Genomic DNA, 18894 nt, shown 5'->3' on the forward strand with positions numbered 1-18894 from the left:
TCAAATATCTTAAAATTCATCTGGGTAGACCTGCCGGAAGAGATCAATCTTTACAGCCTTCTTGAATTCGAAAAGACTATTAAGTTGACAAGTCTCTCCCGGCGGGCCACAGTCTGGGAGCGGCGGAAGAGGAGGTCCTCTGGGTAACAGTTGTCTGCCTAGTTTTAGCTGACTGAAGTTTTCCCCAGAGGACCTGAGTGTGCGGGGCGGATTGTACAGGAGAAGATGATCCCGCAGGTAACTTGGACCCAAACCATGTAGGGCTTTAAAGGTAATAACCAACACTTTATACTTTGCCCAGAAACTAATTGGCAGCCGGTGAAGTGATTTTAAAATTGGTGTAATATGGTCACTGTGGCGTTACACCCCACAAGTCAGTTCCCAAATGTATGTCTACAGTTTGTAAGTCTGTGGGTTTTAGAATGTTGGCCTGAGTGGGCGGAGTTAGAATGTCTTGGGAGGGGGAGGAGTGATATATAAGGGAAGGGCAGAGGGGATTGTGGGGGACTTGTTAGGTACTCTTAGAGTCTTTAGTGCTCTCTGTGTTTAGAGTACTTAAGTTCTGGGAAATTTGAGGGTCAGTGTAGAAGAGTGGTGTCTTTGGAGTGTGGTGTGCACATAGTTGATGTATATTAATCAATACTGATAATAAAGAAAGTTCAAGATTGATTGTGTGAGAAAAAGGAAAGTATGTATGTGAATGAGTGAAAGGATTGGATGAAAGGTTTCAAAAAGGTTTTTAACTGTTTTATTTGAAACAAAACTTGTGAACTTTTAAAAATAAATTTTAATTGTTTTGTTTTTAACTACCACAAAAATCCCACGTGTCTGTTTGGCATTTATCATCTGAAGTTTACTCATTTAACACCCACTCTGACAATAATTCACCTCAGCGCATATAACTCACAGTGTTTTATTTTATATATTGAAATCCTTCTTCATTTAAACCCCTTTCTCCACATAGTTTGGAGGAAGGTGGTTTTTATCCCTTGCCTCAGACGTATCAAGCGGTGGTGCTTGGCTTGAGCAGGGAGTAGCCGCGGCCGGGTCTGTTGTTCAGAGCCTGTGTCGTGGCACTCACCCCTAGGTGTACCAGTGACCAACCTGGCTGCCATATTTTGAACTAGTTGAAGTTTCCGGACTAAGCACAAAGGTAGCCCTATGTATAGTGTGTTTCAGAAGTCGAACCTCGAAGTTACCACGTGCAGTATGTCTTTAAGTCTTCTAACTCTAGGAAGGGGCGCAGCTGGCGTATCAGCCGAAGCTGATAGTAGGCCCTCCTGGCTGTCGCATCTCTCTGGGCTGTCATTTGGAGCGACGGATCGAGAAGCACCCCCAAGCTGCGAATGCAGTCTTTCAGGGGGAGTGTAAACCCATCCAGAACTGCCTCCCCATAGGCTTAATTACTGGCTGTAAGAGCTTAGAGCTAAAATATATTGGTGTTTTTAGTATTTTGGCTAAAATACTTTCACCTTCAGCTCCGCCCACCACTGGAACGTGGCCCCTGATAGCTTCTCCGAGATGGAATTCGGATCTCAGGCTGAAAGAAGTTCAACACATCTGCTTGAGAGGGGTTACTCAGTCCTATGAGACACAGGCTGCTTGAGTCAAGACCCAAGAGGCACTCGTGGGTTTGCCAGAATGTTTATTTTTTTAATCTTCCACCCCCATTCCACAAATAGTTGTGAATGGTCTTAGATTTACACCTAGAGCCTAGAGGCTCTGGCAAAGTACAATTCCCACAGATCTGTGTGCAAGGCACTTTTTGTTGTTGCTGCTAAGGCGTTAGGCCCTAATGAAATCCAGTGGGAAGCCTTCCTTTCCTCCGCCCTGCAAAATGTGGTCGGTTCTACCGTAAGGGCAAAGGGAAGGGAAGGGGCAGTTTGGAATGGGCTGGCTTTTTTACGTGGTTAACTGACATTCAAAGGCATCTTGGCTTGAATGGTAAATAAGCTCAGTATGTCCAAACTGGGAGACTTTGTTGCTGACACGCCCACGCCCCATTCTGAATCTCAGCAGCATCAGCCGCTTACATGGCTCGTGGCTGAAGTTCGTTAATGTTGTACTTTTTTACATGCTGATGACCGTTGTGTTCTCTTTCTGCTTTTATTTCCTGTAGGTCTTCCAGAATCGGTCAGCTTTCGTTTTACAGGTATACGGATATCTGTTGTCCATTGTCTGAACAGTGTACTTCTATAGAACTGTATTTGTTATTGTTGTTTTTAAAAAGAACCCAAAGCTTCTAACACACAGGAGTCTTAAGGTTAGTTCAGGATGCTTGGATCAAGCTATGGGGGAGCCCGGGTCCTCACCAAGCAGGTGCAAAATGGCAACGGGAGAGGAGGGAAGAATGCGCAGGTGGGAATTTGCAGGTGAACTTCACCCATCCCCTCTTGTTATTTTATTTATTTATTTATATCCCGCCTTTTTCCTCCAAGGAACCCAAGGCGGCATACATAATCCTCCTCCTCGCCATGTTATCCTTACAACAACAACCCTGTGAGGTAGATTGCGTTGAGAGTCTGTGACTGGCCCAAAGTCACCCAGTGGGTTTCCATGGCCAAGCAGAGACTAGAACCCGGATCTCCCAATTCCCAGTCCAACACTTTAGCCACTATGCCACACCCAGCAACACCCTTCTCTCCAAGGCATCACATGCCTCCAGCTGGGGCAAGCGAGAGGCAGGTAAAAGTTGGCAGGCAGGAGAAAGGTTTAGCACCGCCTTCTCACCTGTTTACCCACTGCAAATTGCCCCTCCCCCATCCCACCCCAGTGCTTTGTAGTTGTTCAGTGACAACTCAGATTCCAGGACTGGTAGCTCCATCAAACAAGCGTTTTATTGCACACTCATTACTGGGCACTCAGGGATTTTTGTAGGTCCTTCTCATGACGTTGTCTGCCCCCCGCGCCCCTCCCGCCCCTTCTAAACTTCTCCATGCCACAAAAAAACACCCCAGTAAGTCCGACTTATTTTTAAAGACAGGAGTTGCCGCTATCTCCTGCTCTGTGCAGGAGAAGCAGCGTGATCAAAACGGCCCACTGAATGGGCCACGTGCAGGTTGTTTACTTCCTCTTTCAAAAGAGGAAGCAATGAGGGACAAACACTCGGGGGGAGAAGCAACGGTAAGCCAATGCGATTTCCCCCTGTGTGATGACGCTCTGGGTCTGCCATCAAACATGGATTTCCAGATTAAGAAAGGAAAGCTTTCACTTGACAGGTATGGGTACCTTTTCCTCAGATGGCAGGGGGCATCTTTACTAAAACTATAACACTTTAAAAAAAGGATTGCACTTTATATTAAAAAGTGTAGTTTTTATAGTAGACCAGGATCATGGCTCTCATTACAATGGACAAAGACGGAGTAGGTGGATTTATATTACAGGGGCACACACATTCACACACAGAGAGAAACACACACAGACGGTGTCCTATATTATTATTACAGTTTTTAGTAATTTAAAAATGCGATATCCCATCTTACTATTAAGTTGGCTTACTTAAAGAAGGAAAGCTCCCACTACGGCCCAGTGTACATGGAGCCAGCCCTGGTCTGTGCAGGGCCCCTACCATGTGCAGCTGTGATATACTGTCTTAGGGGGCAAGTCCCACCGTGCACGGAAATACTGGTTTCTGCCCCTTCCAAAAAGCAGTGTTTTCGCGTGCGTCATGGCTTGTCCCTGGAAGCACTATATCGCTGTTGCATGCAGTGTGGTGTAGAGGCTAAGGTGTTGGACTGGGAGTCGGGAGATCCCAGGTTCTAGTCCCCACTCGGCCATGGAAACCCACTGGGTGACTTTGGGCCAGTCACAGACTCTCAGCCCAACCTACCTCACAGGGTTGTTGTGGTGAGAATCAAACAGAGAGGAGGATTATGTACGCCGCCTTGGTTTCCTTGGAGGAAAAACAGCAGGATATGAATGAAATAAATCATAAATAAACCCAGCAGAGATTTCGAAACAGTTGTCCCCTGATGCCAAAAGGATAGTTACGTGGGCATCAGCTAAGTAAGTTTGGCAAGGTTGTCCCACAGCCAGGACGACACCACCGAAGAGGCCCTGTCCCTGCTCGCCACCCGCCTGAACTCCGAGGGTTTTGCTGGTAGGTTCCTATGAAATGAGGCAGCTTTTAAGATACCCTGAGGGTCAAAAACAGCAATGGCAGTGAGTCATTTATTTCGCTTGCAAAAGGGGCAGGGGGAGGAGATGTTGTATCTAAGAGTGGTTCTTCTCTTCGGCACGCTCATTTAAATGTTTTCCTCACAGTGTCGGATGGGGAACGTACGAGTCCGGAGATGGTGTTTACCATCCACTTGCTCTCCACGGATGAACAGCCCTCGTTATTGCAGATCACCGCTCCAGTCCTCCAGGTCAACCAAGGAGGCACAGCTACCATCGGTAAGGAGTAGCAACTTGATACCCAGAACACCACGGCATCGCATCCCCCTTCCCCGGTCGTGTGCCCCCTTATTTTGCCAGTGCCACCAGCCCTCTTGTCTGCTTCGTCATGTGGGGAGCCATGCAGCCCGAAGAAATCCCTGTGGGGTTCTTGTGATTGCTCCCCAAGTCTCACGAGAACTCGCTAGGGTCTCAAGATCCAGGAAAGCCCTCGTGAGACCCTCATGTCCACTTCTTTTTTGTTCCACGCTGCTCTCCACGTGACGAGGCAAATGTTCTCTGTTCAGCTAAGATTTAATTCCAATACATACATAGCTGCCATTTTAATACTGTCCTCTGTGAATCTAGTCAAATACCATGTCTAGGAACTGGTTGCAACGTACTACTGGCTTTGGTGGATTTATCTTTGTTCATATTGCTGCTTTTGCATCATACAATTCACTCTTTCCCTTTTACCACCTGTTTGTAAACGTAACTCACCCCAAGAGGCTAAATATCCAAATAAATAAACTTTGCTTCCCCCAACCTCCATTCCTGGATGGTTTAGGAATACAGTTGACGGTCAGTGATGTGGACACAGCTCCTGAAGACCTCTTCTTTGAGGTGGTGGAACCTCCGCGCCATGGAGTTCTCCTCAAGCACAGCTCTGGATTCCCTACCCACATGAGCGCAGGTAAGCTGGGCAGAAGTCTCAGGCTGCTTTTGCAAACTGGGAAAAGTCCTGAGCAGGAAAAATGTATGAAGTCCGGGGCAAACCGTGTTTATTTTGCTGTCCACACATGCATCAGCAATGTGTGACAGCTTCCTGGCCCATGCATTTGTGACTGAAGTTAACCCTTGTGCCACAGTTCACAAGTGCCCATGTGCAAGTATTTTCCTACCTGGAGTTTATCTGTGGACTCTGAAAGAAAAAGCCCTGAGAATTTTTGGGGAGAAAGTAGACCCAAGGACAAAAATCCCCACTGGCCATGGGGCATGTAGTTTCCCATGTCACACCAAAGTTCTCTGAAGCCTTTTGTCCTACTGCACTACTAGGCAGGACACAAAAGGCAGAGGAGGCAGACACATCCCTCTTTTCCTTCCCACAGAAGGCTGCTGAGTAAATTGAATTTAAAGGGGATGCTAGGAATGTATGAGAAGTCCATTTCATTTTGGTTTTGGTCAGCATCTGCCTAGCTTGGACTTATACACAGAACATGGACTCTGAAGCGATCTGAGGTCGAAGTCTGTACATTTCTGAACTCGCGGTGTGATTCACGGGAAACCACACACACACCCAATGTGTGTGACAGCATGCATACATTTGAAAAATGCACATGAAAAAATGCGCACTTATCAGAAATGTTGACCAGTGAGAGAAGAATGTGTACGTTCCAAAGATATGCATGCATTTGGGAAAATATGCACGAATTTTCATGCAAAAAGTGGGGGGAACAAAGCTCACAACTTGATATGGATTTGAGTTAGAGCGAACTTTAAGCGGGTATTCGGAGGACTTTGGTGAGTTCGGGTCTTGCTGATTTGCGCTTCCCTCAGAGACGGGGTCTGGAGGATCACAGGGAGGGTGGGGGGGAGAAAGGCGGGATGGTGGTGCTGGGCATTGTCCACCTTTATTCTTAACCGACAGCATTCTTTCTAAGTTTGCTTGAAGTGGGCGTGCTCAGGACTCAAGCAAGCTCACTTCAATAAACTGAAATGGGAGCGATCTGTTGTATCCACCACTAAGGCACAGTGTTAGGGCTTTGGCGGGCTGTGGGGGCATCACTTATTTTTCTGCTCGTTAGTGGCACGTGCAGCTTCACTATAGCCCTAGTCCAAGTCTGTGCCTTTGCATTGCATCCAGGTGCAGGTTTACTTATGGGACATATGTAGGAATAAGAGGAGCAGCGAGGTGTGAGCGTCTCAAGATTTCCCAATTTTCACCTCTGAGCAAGATTCATCTGGTTCCCAAATACGAACTTTTTGTTCTTTTCAAACTGGAAAAGTGTGTATTTCAGTGCCCATTTTTAAACTGCGCGTTCAGCATTTGTACCTTCTCCACTTAGACAAACGCGTGACATTTTTAAAAATGCACATTTTTCTAGCGTTCACATTTGTTTTCTTGGCAAATGGGGCAAATCTGAAGCCAAAATGAATCCAACAAAATGGCCATACGTCCCTAGACGTACAATGAGATACATTTCTGATTTTACTAAATGGGCGCTCATTTAGTAATGATTTATTCAGTGTGATGTAACTGAAGAACTCCTGATTTCACTCTTTCTTTCCGAGAAGGCGATACGTTCACATACGAGGAGATCACCCGGAATGCTTTGCAGTATATCCACGATGGCTCATCTGTGGCAGAAGACGTGATGGAGATTTCAGTAACGGACGGCATGACCACTGCAACAGCCGTGCTGAAAGTGGAAGTGAGGCAAATGGACAACAGCGGGCCCAGGCTGGATCCTGGCTGTTCACTGACCATCACGGTGGCTGGTAAAAGCTCGGTGATCATCACCCGGTCCCATTTCGCTTATACCGTAAGCAGTTCATCCCTTTGCAGTTCCTCTGTTTTACCTCTTAGCCTCAATATAGAGCTGTATGCGCTGGTATCGTTGGTACGTCCAAATGTGTGCTCAGACATGGCATCTGAAGTGGCAACACAATGGCTTAAGCCACAGGCTGGACCAAACTTCATAGCTTTATTATTGAGGAGCTTGGGAAGGGGTGTGTGTGTGTGTATGTAGGGTTGCCAGTTGGCCAGAAGGAAGATGGGGGAACTAGGCTGGCCCACTGCTGTTGCTCTAAAAGAGGTTTGTTATGCATAGGGATGTTGCGGGTACATGACTGGGTCTGGGGGTCTGAAGGTGCATTTATGGGCCCACTCTTCAAGCGCCCCACAGTCTGACGAGGGTCCAGCAGCCATCTGGCCTGGTTTGGAGCCGCCATTGTCCTGCACAGTGGAGGCTCCAGAAATTACGTATCTCCCTACCTGGTGTAAATGGCTACCGTAAAGGCCCCATTTATGCAAGAGTAAAAGCGTGAATGAAGCATTCACGCCCTTAATCGTGCATAAATGGGGCCTTTGTGGGCTGCCATTTATGCAAGGCAGGAAATACACAATTTCTGGAACTTCCGAAATTGCGTATTTACCGCATTTTGTAAATGGCGGCCCTAAAGGCTCCATTTACACAAGAATATTGGCGAGCGTCCAATAGATCTGGATGCAGGTGAGTCCGTCCATCCCTAGTTATGCGGAAACCAGCGCTGAAGCTTTGCATGTCCTGGAGGGAAATAGAACCAGGTGATTTGCTGCAGTTTCAAGGTAGAGTTAAAGGGGTAATAATGGGGTTGACCTCAAAGTCGGCAACTTGAGCTACATGGGAGCAGTGGTGCAGCTGGGCCTGGACCTTGTGGGCTCATATCTGGTGCCCCTGTAGCCCAAGTGAGCCCTGAATGGTAAGTGATGGAGACAGTGGCAAACTGACCTGTACTTCAACATGTACCACGACACCACTGTGTCTGACGGCTGCCAGGCTCAGGTTGTTAGTTTGGATCCTCCTGATATTCCCCACCCAATGTTCTGGTAGACGAAACATTTCTGAAGGCTCTGTAAGGGCGTGAAGGGTGGCATCCGTCCAGCTCTTCAAGAAACGCAAGTCTGACTCCCATGCAGGTGGAAACGTGGCCTGTCCTCTCTGGCATTTCAAGGAGCTGCTAACAAAATCCGGGCACGTCGCCTGCTCTCTGTCCGCGTTTTATTATTCACAGACAAAAGCTGATCTCGGTCCAGCGGCTGCTTTCTAAAGTAGTAAATGTGCGAGGGAGGCCGCTGTAACATAAACTACCCACATCCCTCTCAATGTCCTTACTTGGCAAAAGTTTTAACCTTTTATACAGTGTCCTCTGCAGCTGCCAAAAAAAGGCGGGGTGTGTGTGGGGGAAATAATGGGTCCTTTCTTTTTAACCAGGTGTTGTGGACTGTGCATGTTACATTGAGGTGGAGGTGAAGTGCAGAGGTAAAGTGGAAATTCAGCTAATCCTGGAGTCAGGTGCTGTTAAACTTCTTGAGTTTACTGGCCCCCCGTGTAGTAGGCAGCAGCAAGCATGCTTACATTATTATTATTATTATTATTATTATTATTATTATTATTATTATTATTATTTTATATAGCACCATCAATGTACATGTACAGTTCCTGTGAGAGGAACTGATTGCCCTCGGTTATGATTTTTTAAATTCTTTCTTTTATTGCAGTTTTCTACCCCTTTTCCCATGCACCCTGGCCAACCCCCATCTACTGCCCCTGCACCCACTTTTGGTGCAAGTACGGTAATGAGAGAAAGGTCAGTTCATGTGGGAAGGGCCACGACTGCTTGGGAACATAGAAAGTTACCTTCTATCATGTGGGGCTCCACAAAGAGAGGATAGTATTCATTGTGTATTTTTCTGCGAACTGCATGCCGGTCCCAGGAAAAGATTTCTTGCACTTTTGCTGCAAGGAATGTTTGATAGACATTTGGCCGAGCAGATGGGTAAACTACTTGTAGATACGGGTCCTTACGTGACTAATCAAGTAGCCCTGTTTACAGTAGCTGCTAAAAAGATTAGTGCCAGGGCCTCCAAAAATGAGTTGCAGTCGATTGTGCACGTGACAAACTCATCTGAGTGGCTTGTTCAACCTTTGTTGTTGCCGTGGCAAAATGGTAAGAACTGGTGTTTATTTCTACCTATAGCGCTGAAAGTATGTGCGTGGGTTTGTACGTCTGGAAATGTTTCCCCCATTTCCACATGAGGTACAAGCTTGAAATCTGGCACGCTGTTAGGACTTCATGTACAATGTACCAGAAAAATCGTAAGACCCAATTTTGGGAGTTTTGAGTATTTTTTAAGAATTTAAAAAGGCTTTGAGTCCCATTCGGGATACACACCAGGGAGACCGATTTGATCTTGACAGTCAGTATGTTAGTAGGCCTTTGAGGCATACTGTGGGGATCTGAATTATGTGGGTTTAGAGTTCCAAAAAAGAGGGACTGCATAATGCAAAAAGAGGGCACCAATTTGCATGGTGTTTGCATATGCAAATTTATCTGTATAGGTGCAAATTTAAAAACATCTGTAATTTAATTTGAAATACAATACATCTCACCATAGTAGAGAAGTCTGTCACCAGGTGACTTGTCTACCTGCTCAATGTGCTGTCCGGGTGCTCACCTGTTGTTGTCGATGGACTACTCCAAGGCCTCTGTTTTCCCCCTTCTTATTGCCCTTTGACTTTAAACTAGGCTTGGATGGGACAGCTTCTCAAATAGTGGACCTCTTAAAATAGAGGACTGTCCTCTGCCAGCTCTCCAAAATAGAGGACATCCCTCTGTAAAGTAGGACACACACACCCCCGGGCATCTGAAATGCTGAGTTCTTTATTGTGGGTTTGGGGCTTAGACTTCTCTTCTCCAGTTCTGTGATTTTATTTCAGTCCCACACAGCAGTCTTTGGCAGTGGGCCTTGTAAGCCTCTGTCAGCATTTTGTATTTTCAGGACTTTACATAACACAACACTTTTTAAAAAAAAAAAAAAGTCGTGGGCAGAATACAGGACATACCATTCATGCTGCTGTTCCTATTTTTATGCCATTTCCCCCCAAATACCACCTCATCCTGTTCTTTAGGGATTGAAATGGCAATCCAAAATGCGCTTGCAGCTGGTACTCTGATATTATTGGCACGCTTCCCGCCGTAAATGACTTCAATTTTGCAAAAATAAAATGCAATGTCAGAATGACAACAAAAAATGTTGTTGGATGGATTAAGGTCTCCTTAGAATGAGGAGTTCATAGAAGCATGTGAGTTGGCTCTCAGAGGCATCGTAATTGGTTAATTGTCTGTTTAATAGTTAATTTCCTGATTAAGTAATTGAATTTGCATAAGTTGGTATATGAATAAAACATTCGTTTGGATATTCTTCCTTAGATTTTGGAAGGTGCACACATGTGTCATAGCAGGAACCATCTCAGAAGAGGTATCCCCCCCCCCCGACCCTTGAGTGAGAAGAAGGAATCACGCTTCTGATAATTTCCTTGTCAGGATTCCAAGTCTTCCCACCGAAATGTGAGGCAACAGAGATTCGCTGTGCAATCCACAAAGCCTTTATTCAGTAAATAGACACCTCTTCACACTTGCAGTGACTGTGAAGGCTAGGAGCTAGCCTAATTAGCCAAACAAAGCAAGGCAGTTGTCTAAATGGGCAGGTTTCTGTCTTGCCCAACAGGCTTTTACTGGACTCCTCCTTGAGGGAGGGTGTCTTGACCCAACTTCTGACATGCAGCTAGTCTGGTGGACCACTTTCCACCTCCTCTCAACTCTGCTCACTTCCCCTTGCCGCAGACTCTGGGATCTGTCAGTTCCAGTGCTCCCTCCCGTTCCCACAAGAGCTGAGTTCCCAAGGGGACGGGGAAGACGATCTCCGAGCCTGCACCTCCTGTTCGATACCATTCCTCCCTGATTCCTGGACAGACTTGGGGAATTTCCTCCCCGGATCTTTGTCTTGGCTGGACTTCTTCTTGTTCAGCCTCTGAGTCTGACTCAGCATCTGAAACCAAACCAGGGAACCTGGGCCTCATCTTGACACCACTGGCTACCTATGATGATTACCAAGCCCAGTTTAAGATGCTGATACCAATCTATAAAGCCCTGAACCAGGGTGGGGGACCTTTTCCAGTCCATGGGCCAAATTCCAAACGAACCAAGCTCTTAGACCACCTGTGGGCACGAACCAATGCAAAGTGGGCAGGGCCAAACCACCACCACCATTATTATTATTATTATTATTATTATTATTATTATTATTATTATTATTATTATTATGTTTTACAAAATACAATATCATACAACACTTCCCAACCTCCCCTCCCACCCCTAGATCAAGTTACAAAGTACGAAAATACAGAATCCTTCAGGAAGCATGCTCACCTTTTGAACATAAATAATATCAAATCATTGACAACAACCGTAATGATTTGTAATATCCAGGTACCGTCCGGCTGTGTTCTGCCATATTAATATATTTTTAAAAAACGGTAACCAAACAGCCACAAAGGAATCATACTTTCGTTGACCTCTCATGACCTGTAATTCATATGACAATTCTTCCATTATTGCTGTCTTCCAAACCAATTTATGCCACTCATTCAAGTCTGTAAATTTGAAATCCTTCCAATGCAATGCTATTACTTTCCTGGCAGCAAACAAAAGATGTGAGATTAGCTCCTTATGCTTCAAATTCATATTTACTTCAACAAATAAGTTCAATACACCCAGTTCCAAAATGCGATTCTTACTGATTATAAACCTACTCAGAAGTATGCAGGACTGACTCACTCAGCAAGACTTTTAGGTCGCATCCCAAATGCCAAGCCTCTGCAAGTCTACTCAGAAGTAAAGAGGAGCAACATGTCTACTTACAAATAATCAGGACGAGCCTCACAAGTAAACAGGACCAAATCACTCAGCGGCTTCCTTCCCAGGCCCTACCACCCAGGGCCGGTCCTCCCATGAGGCAGAGTGAATCCCTGCTCAGGTAGCCAGATTGGGAGGGGTGGCAGATTGCCCCCTACCCTCTCCAAGAGGGCCCTGCGAGCTCTTCCGCCACCACACTGACCCTGCCGGTCCTCAGTGGAAGAGTAGAAAGCAGGGCTTCTTAAAGGATAACCGCCTCCCCCACCCCATTTCTCACTCTGAGCCCTCTCCCAAACAAAAGATCATGCAGGTGGGTTCTCCGGAGAGGCTCCCCACCATATCTCTTGCTTTCGGAAAGGTCTCGGAATGAGAGATCAGGTGGGTGGGCACTCTGGAGAGACCACCTGCCCGCCTGATCTCTCACTCTGAGAGAATCCTCCATACAACAAGAGATGGGGGGGAGCATTCTTTTTTTTTTTTGTATATATTTTTATTAGGTTTCCTATATATATATATATATATATATATATATATATATATATATATATATACAAACATTCAAAATGCAATAAACTTTTTACAGCCAAAATTAATATCAAAATTACTTTCCTTTCACATTTCACCATTATCCCCTCACCCTATTCCCTCCCCCAGCCTGGTCCATCTCCCATAGATTGCCCCATTTCTCTTTATAGGATGGTATATCATTTTTCCTTATCTTTTCCATTTTATTTTATATTATTTTATAACACTGCTTCTTTTCAGGAGTCCCAGAGAGTCCTATAAGCTTCTGCCAGAGTTGTTCTATTCTTTTCTTTCTCTATATATTCTATATTATTTTTTCCAATCCCTTTTAAAATTACCTTTTTGTTTTATTCCTCTTTGACATTGTAACTTCTGCGTCAATTTTTTCGCTGGCAGTGAAAAGTCAGGGAAGCAGTCTTTCGTAGAATCATAGAATAGCAGAGTTGGAAGGGGCCTACAAGGCCATCGAGTCCAACCCCCTGCTCAATGCAGGAATCCACCCTAAAGCATCCCTGACAGATGGTTGTCCAGCTGCCTCTTGAAGGCCTCTAGTGTGGGAGAGCCCACAACCTCCCTAGGTAACTGATTCCATTGTCATACTTCTCTTTTGTGGAGAAGTGCCCATGTCTGAACGCCGTGCTTTGAGGGGTCCTTCAAATCAGTGGCATATTTTTTCACTGATCAAAATAATTTTAATCCATTCATCTGATGGAGTACCTGACTAAACACAACCGACCTAGAGCCTATGAGGTTATAAGCCTGCTCAGACTTCATATTCTGGACCACCCTTATGAGCAGCTTCACGGTGCTACCAATTTCAAGCTGGACTGGTTGTGCACCGCAACAATTGACAATTCTGTGGCCAGGCAATAAATGCCGCTGTACCCAGAAAGGTTGCATTCTGTGACCTGTATTACATTATGCAAATCGGGGGAATTGTCACCATCCCTTTTATTTTGCCTAACTGGATCTGCAATATTTAGTACGCTACATAATTTATACTGCTTCTGGGGCACAGCAGCGGAGAGGGAAGCCACAAAATGAGTGCATCAGAAAAACAAAACGAAGTGGGAGCAAATTCATTCCAAATTTACTCCACTGTGTATCTTTCAAAGTTACTTAAACTTAACAGTCTTTGGTTCTACCTGGTCCCATTCCTCTCATTGTACCCAATGTAGACCAGTTTCAAATGCCCCCCCCCCCCCCCCCGTGTTAGTCTGTAGTATGAGAACGAAAAGAGTCTGTGACTCCTTAAAGCAGCCTTCCTCAACCTGGGGCGCTCCAGATGTGTTGGACTACAACTCCCAGAATGCCCCAGCCAGCTCTGGCTGGGGCATTCTGGGAGATGCAGTCCAACACATCTGGAGCGCCCCAGGTTGAGGAAGGCTGCCTTAAAGACTAACGGTGAACCCACTTTGTCAGAGGCAGGAATAGCTAAAAACAGGATGGGAAAGTCAGTTACAGGCAAATAGAAAGGAAATGTTCCATTTCAGTTTAAAGAGACATTTATTTATTACATTTTTATACTGCCCAAAAATCAAGGCTCTCTGGGCAGTGCACAATTAAAACCATAAAAATACAATAAGTATACAGTAAATTTACAACATTAAAAGCAAAGAGTGCAATATGAAATCAAATAAATCTACAATATTAAAGAAAGGAAACTAGTTATTATTTATTTATTATTATTATTATTATTATTATTATTATTATTTATTTATTTATTTATATAGCACCATCAGTGTACATGGTGCTGTACAGAGTAAAACAGTAAATAGCAAGACCCTGCCGCATAGGCTTACAATCTAATTACATTTATATCCCAGCTTTTTTCCTCCAAGGAACCCAAAGCGGCGTACATAATCCTCCTCTTCATTTTTATCCTCACCACAACCCTGTGAGTTAGGTTGGGATGAGAGTCTGTGACTGGCCCAAAATCAACCAGTGGGTTTCCGTAGCTGAGTGGGGACTAGAACCCGGATCTCCCGACTCCCAGTCCAACACTCTAGCCACTGCATCACACTGAAACTATAAAATGAGGCTTGGCGTATGTCTAATCCATTCAGACAGTCGGTTCAAGCCAAGTTCCAAGGTGTTAAACTTAACAATGAGAGTCACCTCTGAGGTCTCACGCTGAATTCTGTTTCTAAAGTTTCTCTGTTGCAACAGACCACTTTGGGGTCTGTTACCAAAAGACCTGAAATGTTGAAATGCTCCCTCACCGGTTTGTTGTCGTAACCATTTTTAAATGTCAAATTTGTGCCCGTTTATTCTCCTGCATAATGACTGTTCAGTTTGGCCTATGTACCTAGCAGAAGGGCATTTCTGGCAGCATATACCAGTATTAATCCTACTTTTTTGCCTCATCTCTCTCTAGGATAATAACTCCCCTGATTCCGAAATAAGAATCCAATTAATTTCTCTTCCCATATATGGCACTCTTGTGGGGATCATCTCCGGACGACATTCTGAGGAGTTTTTTGATATCTATAATTTCACCATGGAAGACATCAACAATCAAAGAATCAGGTAATCCTGAGGAATTCTGCAAAGTTCTTCCAAAAACCTTCCTTACAAATTCATTCAGAAACCCACAGTGCCATCTATGGGGCAGGATAGGGTACGTAAGATCAATGATGCTTTCACAACCTGCCACAGAGAATACTATCTAAAGAACTATTTATCATTTTGAGATTTTGTGGGCTGAAATACTACTGCAGGTAAGCACAGACCAGGGATTCTAAAATGGATGCTACCAGCAAAATGACAAAAGGTGGAACAGGGACAGAAAAGAAGCTGGAAACTCTTTCCCCATGAAGAAAAGTATAAGCTGTTGAGGAATTTCAGTGTAGGGAAAAGACAATGGATGTTTGTGAAGTTATTATAATGGTGTGCCAAAAACTTCGATTGTTCCAGTTTTAGCATTTCATGGGGAGTGGGGTGGGTGAGAATGAAAACTCTGTGAAAAGAAGCTGGGAGAGGTGAGAATTTGGGGACAGGGTTTCTATGTATTCTTTTAAGTGTAGGAAGTGTTGAGGGGGCTTTTTTCTATTTTTTATTGTTTTAAAAAACACCCCCGACACTTTCAGGAGCTCGGGCGTTCTTCCTGAATGCCTATTGGAGAGTACGAGGTCACATGGTCTCCAAGGCATTCATGAAGAACTGCCAGGTTCCTCCAAGTGCCAGCGGGTGTTTTTTGTTTTTTGTTTAAAAAGAAATAGAAGACCCCTAAACAACCAGCTACACTTTTAAAAGGTATGTGGAAACCCTGTTCCCCCTCCTCAAGGAGAAAAATTCTCTGATATTTTATTTATTTATTGCATTTGTATACCGCCCCATAGCCGAAGCTCTCTGGGTGGTTCACATAAGATAAAAACACTTAAAAACAATATCCAAAAACATTTTCTCCCCCTCTTTGTGAAAGAGGCAGAAAAAACAATGTCTCCTTTGCAGGGAGAGAAAAAATTCCCCAAAATATGTGTTGGGATTCAGCACAGCGCTAAATTATTATCTGAAATGCCATCCCTAAGAAAGGCAGGACAAAGAGCCTAGCCGAGGATACCATGTCCTCCCCACCCCAATTCCTCCTCTGAGATTTTACCGTATATAATTTAACACTACGGAAACACAATAGTTCAGACGGTTTCCCACTTTGTGAGCGAGCCTGCATGAACCTCAGACTTACATGTTCCCCCCTCTCCTTACATGGTTGATTGGAGATGATTGGAACCTTTTGCTTATACTTTTAAACAAAGCGTTTTAATCATCTGAACTCTGGAAACTGTGGTTTGTTTAAACTATAGCTTCAAAACATGGCAAGCTTTAAAACCACAGTTTGATCCTGGCTTGTTCTCATGAACCACACAGTTTAAACAAGCGACAGTTTCCAGAGTTCAGATGTAACAGGGAACCATGGTTTCCTGTTAAGTTGGAACTGGGCCAATATCTAAGAGGGATTTCTGCTGGTGTGTACAGATCCCATTTTCCTGTTTTGTAAAAGAGGTTTTTGTTTGTTCATAAAAATCTGCTAAACCTCTTTGACCAGAGGCAACAGTGGGACAAAAGAAACGTGTGTGTGAACTATATGAAGCCTCTCCCAAACCGCTCTCAGCTCCCTGATAAACTATTGCACACCTCTGTCCCATGCAAAGCTATTGCAAAATTTTGGTCTATCATCGGATCATCCTTAATTTTGCCCTTGCTGCGGGATCCAAATTTGTAAAGGGTTGTCTTTTATTTTGGCTGACCCTTCTTCAGAAGCTTTTCCCAATCAATATGTCTCACCCAGTAACATGAAAGTGCAAGTCGCAGATAGAGATGAAGGTGATGAAGATTAAATTGTCACCTCGCTGCATGCAGACAGGTTCTTAAGCCCAAGATGTGAAAGGCTTTTATCCGCCTGCCTCCACGACTCAACGTCTCTCGCCCTTGCTGTGCAGATATTTCACGGAGTTCGAGACCACGGATCAGCCAGTCACAGACGTTTTCCACTTTGCTGTTTTTGATGCTGACGGCAACCGGCTTGACAGTCAGATGTTCACCATCACAATCACGGCTGCCCAGAACACGTCTCCCATCTTCGTTTTTGCCGACCATATCACGGTACGTAAATAGCCAGAGGGATTCAGAGACAGGAACGTGCTTAACGCAGATGGCTTGGCAGAGAATATAGATCCGTTACAAATTGTGAATGGTGAAGAAAGAATAGTCTCAGGATGATATAAATGAATGTACTGGAGAAAATATATGCACAGTCCTTATTTGCAATGTGCCCTATGAGCCATTTATGTATAGTATTGAAATTGTGTTATTGTTTACAAGTATGCATAGGCTGTGCTTGCAATGTGCTTTTGTAATTGACTCTTTTTTTTTTAGTTCTGTGTCGTCTCACTCATGTTTTATATATGTATTCTTACAACACCTTGAAAAAGGCCTGTTAAAAAGCAAGAGGCCAAAAGAGAGCCAGTGTGGCGTAGTGGCTAAGGTGTTGGACTGGGAGTTGGGAGATCTGGGTTCTAGTCCCCCCTCGGCCATGGAAGCCCACTGGGTGACTTTGGGCCAGTCACACACTCTCAGCCCAACCTACCTCACAGGGTTGTTGTTGTGAGGATAAAATGGAGAGGAGACGATTGTGTACGCCGCCTTGGTTTCCTTGGAGGAAAAAAGGTGGGAGATAAATATTATAATAATAATAATAATAATAATAATAATAATAATAATAATAATTGTCAGGTTTTCTCCAGTAAATTTGTTTGTAGCATCCTGAGACTAGTCGCTCTTTTTGTGTTCATTTTGGATGCTCACTTGCGTTGCACACTAACATGGGAGGTGTACAATTTCAGTGGAGGCTGGTGGCACTGAACTGGTCAGAACCAGTCAGAACTCTAAAGGAACTATCCAAGGGGTGGATAAAGCTATCCTTTAGAGTTCTGACTGAAACCTGGAGTGGATTCACTGCCCCACTGACATCGGAGCCACCAACTTCCACTGGACAATTGGTAACTGGAACACCGGTAGTTGCTAAGAAGCTTAGTCTTCAGGGGTTCAGAACATCAGGTCTGGGAGCCAAATCTGGCTCTCTTGGGGGGTCCAGTGGCCACAGAGGTGTGATTCCCCTGATAGCATTGGTAACAGGATAGGGGAAGGCTTTCACACCTCTCTCCTGCCCACCAAATCTTCTCTACATATATCCTCAAATTAGCATTATGATAGAAATATAGCTTGGGAAAAACCCCACATGTCTATGTAATGGTTAGAATGCCCACGTTTGGTCCTGCTCGATAACGTGTGATGGTTCTCTCTTAATCCCTTAACTGTGGCCAACTACATGAGAAGGATGGCTGAAGTTGAAATATAGAAGCCTCGAGTTGCCCTCTATCCCTCGAAATCCTGATTCAGTCTGGCAGGAAGGAGCTGAGGGTGAGGAGGGGAGAACTTCCTGTTTTTGCCCCGCCCCCTTTCCCCATACAGTGTGAAGATTGGTGTGTGAATAGTAGCTGTTATGTTAAGGCCAGGGCGTAATAGCAGCTACATTAGGTGTGGGCAGACGCCAAGCTTGTAGGATCTATTTTGTTTTTTACTTGCGCTCCGAGGTCCGCCAACTGGAATCAGGTGCGGCAAAATGGCAGCTGAGGCAGCTGGGGGCCAGATACAAAATGGAGGCTCAGGGTGGAGCCAGATCCCTAATGCATCCTATGAGCCATACCTTGAGTCTCAGTTACTACAGATCAGGGATGGTAACAACCTAATTGAGGTGGAGGAGGCTAAATGATTAGAAGACTGATACAATAGATCCTGATTGGCCATTGCCTAGGCCTGAGCTACAGTATCGCTAAAGCAAACTTCAGATGTAAAGCACAGTTTTGCTTTTGTTTTTCCAGGTGGATGAAGGAGGTCGGGTGCCCCTTAGAGCTCACCACACCCTACCCATTGAGTCTGATACTGCCCGAGAAGGCCAAGTGGTGAAAATCATGACTTTCCCCAAATATGGGTATATTGAAAACACCAAGACAGGTGAGATACAAAACCTATGAGAGG

The 18894-nt window shown here is 44.8% G+C and overlaps 1 protein-coding gene across 1 annotated transcript in view; it reads left to right on the plus strand.

Annotated features, from left to right (window-relative positions):
* FRAS1 (Fraser extracellular matrix complex subunit 1) overlaps window positions 1–18894 on the plus strand; it is a 355924-nt gene that overhangs the window by 260261 nt on the left and 76769 nt on the right. The window contains exons 34-40 of the mRNA XM_063136077.1: window positions 2120–2152; window positions 4264–4395; window positions 4943–5068; window positions 6670–6917; window positions 14735–14886; window positions 16797–16959; window positions 18738–18870. Coding sequence (XP_062992147.1) covers window positions 2120–2152; window positions 4264–4395; window positions 4943–5068; window positions 6670–6917; window positions 14735–14886; window positions 16797–16959; window positions 18738–18870 — 987 coding nt within the window. The remainder of the gene's footprint in view (window positions 1–2119; window positions 2153–4263; window positions 4396–4942; window positions 5069–6669; window positions 6918–14734; window positions 14887–16796; window positions 16960–18737; window positions 18871–18894) is intronic.

Source organism: Elgaria multicarinata, chromosome 10, assembly GCF_023053635.1.
Source record: "Elgaria multicarinata webbii isolate HBS135686 ecotype San Diego chromosome 10, rElgMul1.1.pri, whole genome shotgun sequence".
NCBI classification, from domain to species: Eukaryota; Metazoa; Chordata; class Lepidosauria; order Squamata; family Anguidae; genus Elgaria; species Elgaria multicarinata.